Source organism: Thamnophis elegans, chromosome 16, assembly GCF_009769535.1.
Source record: "Thamnophis elegans isolate rThaEle1 chromosome 16, rThaEle1.pri, whole genome shotgun sequence".
NCBI lineage: Eukaryota > Metazoa > Chordata > Lepidosauria > Squamata > Colubridae > Thamnophis > Thamnophis elegans.
Genome location: NC_045556.1, coordinates 261,482 through 269,918, shown reverse-complemented (window position 1 = coordinate 269,918; position 8,437 = coordinate 261,482). Strand labels below are relative to the sequence as shown.

At 44.3% G+C, this 8,437-nt stretch overlaps 1 protein-coding gene across 4 annotated transcripts in view; it reads right to left on the bottom strand.

The window, feature by feature from the left end:
- The window catches only part of TCF12 (transcription factor 12), a 41,926-nt gene that overhangs the window by 11,934 nt on the left and 21,555 nt on the right, over nt 1-8,437 (bottom strand). For all 4 annotated transcript variants that reach the window (XM_032232801.1, XM_032232802.1, XM_032232798.1 and 1 more), the window contains 4 exons: nt 3,319-3,424; nt 2,912-3,048; nt 1,865-2,015; nt 1,144-1,208 (listed from right to left, as the gene is read on the bottom strand). In XM_032232801.1, coding sequence (XP_032088692.1) covers nt 1,144-1,208; nt 1,865-2,015; nt 2,912-3,048; nt 3,319-3,424 — 459 coding nt within the window. The remainder of the gene's footprint in view (nt 1-1,143; nt 1,209-1,864; nt 2,016-2,911; nt 3,049-3,318; nt 3,425-8,437) is intronic.

The following is an 8,437-nucleotide window of genomic DNA, read 5'->3' as shown; positions in this document are numbered from 1 at the left end:
TGGGAAGTGTGGGCCTCTTTATTTGGGATTACAGGGCTAAAGGTCTTTTAAGCCTGGAGGAGAATTCACAAACTGATTTGCCACACTTGCGCATATGTACGAATATCTACCAAAATTGTTCAGCAACCAATTTGGTGGATGTACTTTATATATGGGAAGAATCAAAGCAGTGGGTGAATTCTCCTTCAGGCATTATACTGAGGTTGCATTGGAATTAGTGTTAGCCAACTTCAGCTGATTTTGAAAAAGCTAGGAGCTGTGGAGACACGCCCCTCACTAACTCACCCATTTTTAAAGCGCTACTTTAAAAGCAGCCCCTTCCCTACTCATCCTCTGGCCCTGGATCACATCTGAAAGGCTGTTTTGAAAGAATTTTCAAGCACTTCTTTACAAGCTGGCAGCTGCTTTTCATCCCACCACTCCACGGGCTGATACTTTGCATTGGTGGAGGATAGTTTGAGGATATCTATTCTAATGGAACTCAAGACCCCTCCTCTGTTGGGGAGCCAACCCCAGGAGGAAGCTTTGGGGAGGAAACTTTAGGGTAAAGCTGCTACAGGCAAGGTAGCTGCAACACTCAACCCCTGCCTATGCTGTGGGGTTAATTGGAGAATGTATTTCTCATGATGAATTTATTTCTTAACCTCTGGACAACCAGCAGCTTCCTCCATCTTATTAGCCGCCCCCTTGTTGGAGATCTCTAGAGGAATATTTCAAGGGTTTAAAATATAAATGGCGTTAAAGAAACAACCCTGAATAGGAGAGCTCTCCAGACAGTCTTTGGAAACACAAAGCCTTCAGCAATGCAATTTTACAGCACTTAACTATTTAATCAGTTTGTCTTTTGCGCCTTGTTTTCTGTGGCTCCATGGGTGCACTCCCCACTATCTGCCTTTTGGGGGGGGGAGTGTTTTGTGCCACGCCTGCATGTAATGTGCCCGAAAGGAGCTTTAGATGTGAACAAACTTTAGATGACAACATCACAAATTCACGGAAATTCCCCCCTCCAATCCAAGCCACCCTGGGGTTGCCTGGGCACAGACACCTACGGATGCATTCTGGGTTTGCTCATTGAGATCTAACTGACATTTTGTAAATGGAGTTTGAGTCCTGCACAGAATTGCTCCACATACAATTACTTACAGAGGCCAAAGCTTTTCCCAGGGCATCCCCAGTCTGTGCACTTCCAGCAGGATTCCCTCTATGAACTGTAAAGAAAAAGGCAACACACTTTGATGTGGTGCAGATGGTGAGAACACCCAGACTATTTAAGAGAGCAGAAGGGGAGGGGGGGAAGAGAGAGAGAGGGGGAGAGGGAGAGAGAGATGAAGAAGGGAAATCACCTCTGAGCTGCTGTTCTCAAAGGGCCCTTCCTTCTGGGGAATGCACAGCTTCTTGACTACAGGCAAGGCTGGTTTGCAAAGATGCCAAGAGAAGGGCTGGAAAGCAAACTTTGTGCTCCAAAGCATCCACTGAATCCGTTTATATAGGATTGTATTTCTCGCATCCCATGGAATTCCAGAATTGCCTCCATTTGGACCTGTGCGGTGATCATTGTCCACTTTGGGAGCCCAGGTAAAGGGGCTGCCCTATCCTGATCTTCTTATGGTCAAGAATTAAAATGCAAATCTAAACATTTTTTTACAAAGGTATGAAAAATGTTTTCTAGGCTGTGCTCTAAGAGTGGAGGTCAAATTAAGAGATGTGTGAACATATTCCGACTCTAAAAATACCAACATTATAAGCCTTGCCAGCTGACAAATCCTTTTTACAGTTTTAAGAGATATTTTACTATCACGGGTTAATAACTGTAATTAAACTAGCTATAAATTTTATGGACAATTTTAGGACTCCGAGATCTTACCAAGCACACTGGTCTCTGATCCGTTGACTGGTGGAGTATGAGAGGTGGTGGCGGCAGCGGCATATAATGAGTTGCTGCCCCGGTGAAAGCTGGACATTGGTGGAAGGCTAGTGCTTCCATCTGTTGGTGAAGCTGGAGGAGGAGGACAACTCTACGAAAAAGCAGAAATGGAATCACACTGCAAGAAGGGAACAAAAGGGGCAATTTCATATTAGCAAAAGTCAAAGTTACCCCAAACTCTTAGTTACAAAGAGCACAACTGTCATCCCAACCAAGCCAGAGTCCATGAAGCAATGGGCAGAAAGATACTTTGCCTCAATAATCCACAATCCTCTCTGGAGGTGAGATTTTATTTTTAGGCATGAAAGTCAGTGCTGGCTGAATGAAGGAGGGGGGGGGGCTCTTTAGAGATAATGGGAAACCCCCTTTCTCCATTATCTGGAAATAAAAACTAGGGTCCCATCATTCTGCAGATGCTGCTACAGGTACCGGTTAAAACTGAAATTTGTAACACTTCAGCAAACTAAAACCTGGATTTTGGTAACAAACTCTAAAACCTAGTTTTACAATTCTTAGGTTTAGCTCAAACGAAATGGGCAACTGGATGAATGAAGAAAGGCGTGCAGGAGAAGCCGATGCTCCTCCAATCTCATTTGTGAGGCAGGAAGCCAAGGTCAAATTATTACACTGAGGTGCCACAGGCACCATGTGTAGGGACAAGGAAGCTCTGAAGCCACTTTCTCCCTACAAGTCTGAATGGTTGCACAGCCGGATCATCCACTCCAGGGACAAGGGCTACGCCATGCCCGAAGACCAAAAGCTCTTCTGGTTTGGAAGGTGAACTTCCTGAAAACCCTGAGCCATACCCGGAGTGGCGAGTTTGCTCTGATCCAGAGGAATTTGTTCCCAGGGTAACGGATACAAATTTAAGAAGACAAAGGAACAGAATGTGTTACATACACAGACTTCCCAAAACACCAGGGATTTTCCCATGGCCTCCACTTTGGCTGACCATTCAGGGACACGTGGCACTGCTATCCTTCTTACCAGGCGCTCGTGGGGATGCCGGCTGCCGTAACTACCGGAGGGCGACAGGTGAGAAGGACTTTCCAGCATTCCACCATAAGCCGACTGGCTCACTCCATGGGAGGGGCTCCAAAGTTCAGGAGCAACGTGGGTCCCATCTTTATTGTTGGATGGAAAGAAAAGACAGAAGGCGTCTGGCCAGGCAGTTTTCAATTTATGCTCTTCAGAGACTCAGCCCTGCACTGAGGAGGAACCGGCCAAGAAGAGCAGGCCCTGGGAACGGTGGAGGGAGGGAGGGAGGGAGGGGTGGGTGGCTCAGAAAGGATGAGCAGGCAGATGAGCCACCTGCCCTATGGATCAGGTGCCCCAACATGGGATTATTTGATTACTAATGCTATTCATTCCTTTTACGGAAAAGTCTTTCTTACCTTGTAACAAGAAAGTGCTAGCAAACATACTGCTGGGTGCTTTAGGAGATGGGTAACTCGGAGAGTCTCTATTAAAGTCATCTGAATTAGGAGAAGGTGCATAGACCTAAATCCATGAAACGAAAGGGAGAAAAGGACAAATATACAACAGCTGAAAGGATCCAGCCACCATCAAGCAGAGCTTAAGAGGAGGAGGAGGAGGAGGAGGAGAGAAGCACAGCTGAATATGAAGTCACAAGTCTCAGACGGCAAATGCTTTGGGGGGAATTTCTTCACCTCCCTCTCGAGATGCGGATTCCAGCAAGCAGGGAGACAGAAGCCGAAGGGCTGACTCTGCTCAGCAGGCACAAGGCCCTTCGAGGGGTTGAAACCCCCAGCAGTTACTGAGAAGAGGGAGAGGATCTTGAGAAAGAACTTGGCAAAGTGGAACAAGAGGGAGCGACACAAAAGCCTGCATTTGGGTAGAAATATGCTGGTACAGAGAGTCAGCTTACAGCTACACTTGAGACCGAAACTTCGGTTGTTAAGCAAGGCATTTAAATGAGTTTTGCCCAATTTTACTTTCTTGTCACAGTTTTTAAGTGACTCACTGCAGGGCTTAAGTAAGCCACAAGGTAAGTAAGTGAATCTAGCTTCCCCATTGGCTACATATTGCAACGGTCATAATTCGAGCCAGTTTGGCCAGTGTCCAAATTCTGATCACATCACCATGGGGATGCTACAACAGACATAAGCATGAAAAAATGGTCATTAGTCATTCTTTTCAGTGCTGTTGTACCTTCAAATGGTCACTAAATGGTTTTAAGATGAGCGCTACCTGTACTAACATGTGAGGAGGGGGGAGGGGAAGGATCCACTATTCTTAGAAATAGCCCAGAGATTCTTCTGCTATATTTTGAAGAAGGAAGAGGGGAAATTCTGACAGTTCTTAATGAAAAGCATAGAAAGGAGCAGCAGAATCGGCTGATAGTGGCACCCTGTTTTTAAGCAGTCTGCAACCCTCCCTCTCAAGCAGCAATATCAAACTGCACTTCTTTCAGTCTGGATTCTGAAAATCAAAGAACTTTTGTGGCAAAACACAACTGATGTGGTCTCAGACCTCATTCAGTCCAGATGTTGGGAAACAAGTCTGCCAATTCTAAAACAAAAAGCAAGTTTCCTTTGTTACAGTGAGAACCACACGCAAATTAAAACCAGTTCTCTCAAGTCATTTGATCACCTGCAGATGATTGCCAGTTTTTCCTCCCGCCCTGGTTAATCACAAGTTTTATTCTATTTTGTTCTTGCAAACAAAAATGAAAAAGCAGAAGACTGACTGAGAGGTAAGATTAAGCAGTCTGTAAGTAGCCTGCTCCACATTTAGTGCCACAATTTGACCAAGGCAGTATATTGAATTTTCAGCATGGAGATATTCGCCAGCACATTTCAGGTCCAGGCTGAGCAACCAAAGCAAGCTTCCTTCTGCTCTTCTGGATCTGCCTCTTTACTAGCCACCGAGGGATGCAACCGCCTGCCTGATTCCACTAGTCCTTCAAGGAGATATATTTGATAGAAATACTTGAAATCATAAGTTGTAGCTCTGATGTTATCTAGTTTTAACTTTCTGACATCTAATGGTTTTTATTATTTTATTTCTTAATCAAACTATTCTACTATTATTTAATTTTATGTAACAATTAAATGTTTATGCTGCCCATTTCCTTTTAAGGCAAAACCTATAAGTTGCCAGAGGCTTCCTAATAAAAAAAAACAAGGACAGAAAATCTGTAGAAACAGCACCAAAAAGCCTAGTGGAAAACAGGTACTCCAAATACATTTTGAGATATGGAAGAGCCCAAATAATACTAAAAGCAGACCCGGATGGCAGGTTGTCTACCTAGAGTTGTCATGCAATAGTCCCCACACAGCTGTGCGAGTTCTCTTCCTATGGAAGCCAACTGATCAGCTGCTTTTTCAAAATTGTACTCACACCAGTAACCAGCTAATGGTAGCTGCTCACACTGAAAAACATTTACACATTACACATACACATTTACGGCCCATTTTCTGCTTGAAACAATGGGAAAATACATCTTACACCAAACTACTAGCCCTCGGAAGAGGCCCTTCCAGGAGGAGGAGACATGCCTCATCTGGCACTGGGTAGCCTCCTCTTACTGGTGGCTGCCAGAAAATGGGAGTCGGGAGGGTGTATGTTACGGACGGCTCTTCTGGGTGGCCTCACGGCTGCTGTTCACATCATTTCCTGAGCAGTGCAGGTCCTCCTCCCGCAGTGTTAGTGAATTATTTTGTTGAATAGCCAAGGAGAAATTTCAACTTCCTGGGTCGTTTCCCCCCCACCCCCCAATTCTCCTAAGCTCCCGGGAACTCTCCTTCCCTTCAGCCCTCCTTTGCCGCTATGGAAAGGGAGGGATTATCCTGGGGCGGCCAGATAATGATTCCAAGGCAGCTCCAGATTTCCAACCCAGCCACGTGTTTGGGGCTTTCTGCGTCTCCCATGAGAAATAAATGCAAGGAATGAATGTTTCCTGCAGCGAGAAGGAGAGAAAATGACATTTCAAGAAGGCTCCCCCTGACACATGGGGTTGGTTGAATTGAGATCCCGTGTAATCTCTGCTACATGGGAAAAGCTTGTTCTTCTTCCAAAGAGGGCTGCTGTGGTGATGCTGAGCAAAACAGCTTGAAGCCTTTACATGCTCAGTTCAAAATTCAGGTTGCACTGAAAAAGGCACCAGGGCTGGGCAGGGGGTCCCAAAGCTTACAGCCTCGGTGAGGGAGCCAGGAACAGGCTGCAGGGCTCTGGAATCAGCCCAACGGATGGCAGGGAGAGAACCATCGCCCAAGGCTACGCTGAATGGTTGCCCAAATCTACCTAGACGCCACTGAAGTACAAGGCTTTCGGCACATTGTGCCGTACACTTTAAACATAGAGGTTTTATGACTATGCACCATTTAATAAATTATGCAATATTGTTTACATGGAGTCTAATGAAATTATCCCATTCTACGATTGCAGTAAAAATGATGGTATAAATATACTGTATAGCATGTAAAATCTAGAATCTTTTAAAATATTTTTCTTCTTTGATGATATGGATTTTGGAAAATACACTCTTCCAAAACAATATGAATGCATGTTACTACATGCAGCAACATGGACTGTATCCATTAATTTCTCTACAATCTTCTTACAGAAAGTGATTTTTTATTGTAAATTAGTAATAAAAGTAATAAACAGCCTGTCCTAGGTAAAGCAATAAGACTTCTGCCAGGGTGCCACTGTTTAACTCCATTGGACGAAGCAGCCTGGGGGATGGAAATACGCCCAATAGGAACCCCTTTCTATTCTTCTTTATACTCTATATAGAGCCTTCTTCTTTTTCCATGTATTAAATGAAAGTGGAAAAGCAACTCTGACCAGAGATTAAATTGCCTTTCCTAAAACTTGCATTGCCCAAACCCTTAAAAAAAGTGCTTGATTAAAATAAAGGCTGTAGTTTAAGACAGTATTTTTTAACGTAAACTGCAAAACTTGAAAAAGAATCAATTCTTGAGAAATGTTCCTTGCAAGTGTATTTCCAGCCTCTGTTGCGGCTCTTCGGAAGCTTCTGAGCCGCATCTCCTCTCGAGGGTCCAAACCAGCCAGGTCAAGGGCGGATCTGAACACAGCCGTACCCTCAAAAGCCAGCTCAGCATTTCCCAACTCAGGCGGCTGCCAGGCGCTCCTCCGTTTTATCACCAAGCAGCAGTTGCTACCTATCAACAACCGTTGATATATAACAAGGCTTTAAAAACCCCTTTTAGTTAAAGTTCTGAAGCAATCTATTAACTAATTGGTAAAACGCTATGAACAAAACAATGGAGGGAATGGCGATCAATTCTTAAAAGCAGCTTCTCTGAGACTTCTCCCTCTCAAGGTATAACCATGCTTGAACCAGGACCAAATAGAAGCCGGGGCTTCCAGGGATGGCATCACAACATTTGTGCTTCAGTGCACCTTAGTCTCCCCCCACTCGCCCCCAGTGTTGAAGTACCTCCCAAAGGCCATGTCACACAGTTAAGGAATACCAAGAAGGGGACTTCTCATTCAATTTTCGACGCTCCTGAAAAGCAACAAGCAGACGCTCTGAAGTCTCCACCCCTGGCAGGCTTTAGGATCGCTTCCCTCCGCTGCCTGGAAATAGCATCAAAGCCCTCCCTTCCCCCCAGAACAAAGTGGAATGGCCTGGGCTCAAGGAAGAGTAAAATCAATACTTCACACAAGTTGTAATGTTACGACTCTGGGGAAAGTTAATGTGATTTGACTTCTCAGCTCAGCTTCCAAATGATTTTAGCAGAGGAGGGAAGGAATCAAAATCACATCTGCAGTAGTTCGCTTTTCACTGGAGAAACCACTAAAGAGAACAGGCAACCTCTCTCCAGCCCCTGACACCAATCTGCCTTCCTTAGTGAGTCTGAGCTGTCATGAAGATGTCAATCCCGAACTCTTCAGTGTTTGCTAAAATGGCTTCAAATAAAAAGTTAAGTCACCCAACTCCAGTAAGGAGATTTCATAGTCCCTATCAATGAGTAGAAACCATTAGACAATAACTGAAGATTACCCGTAGATGAAACTGAGCCTCAACATAGCTCTTATTTACATAATTTATCAGAGCACAAAGTTCAAAAGTTGAAATATTTTGCATCTAAAACAAATTTTGCACGACACGTTGCAAATGAAACTGGACTGAATCTCTCCTTTGTCTGAAGCAAATGTTGGTATCAAAACTTGGAATCAAGTTTATGTCTCCTATAAGATGTGGAAGTTTTATTATATGATATGCAATAATCATACAGGCAATTTACATGGTAATAATTAACAAGAAATCCCCATTTTAGTGTTTTATGTTTCTGAACAGGGTGCATAATCATTCCTGGTTAGAATACAGTAGATTATTTTTGATAGAAATATTTACTCAAATTTGTGAACAATCTTACGTACACTAACCCCTCCCCCGAAGGAGCATTTGGTGGTCAATCACGAGAGCATGTGAAGCTCCAGATTGGAAAGCAGCCCCGGGAATCATCCAGGGGCAACTCTGACTCACGTCTTGAAGCAGGCCGTATTCAACTGCCATCA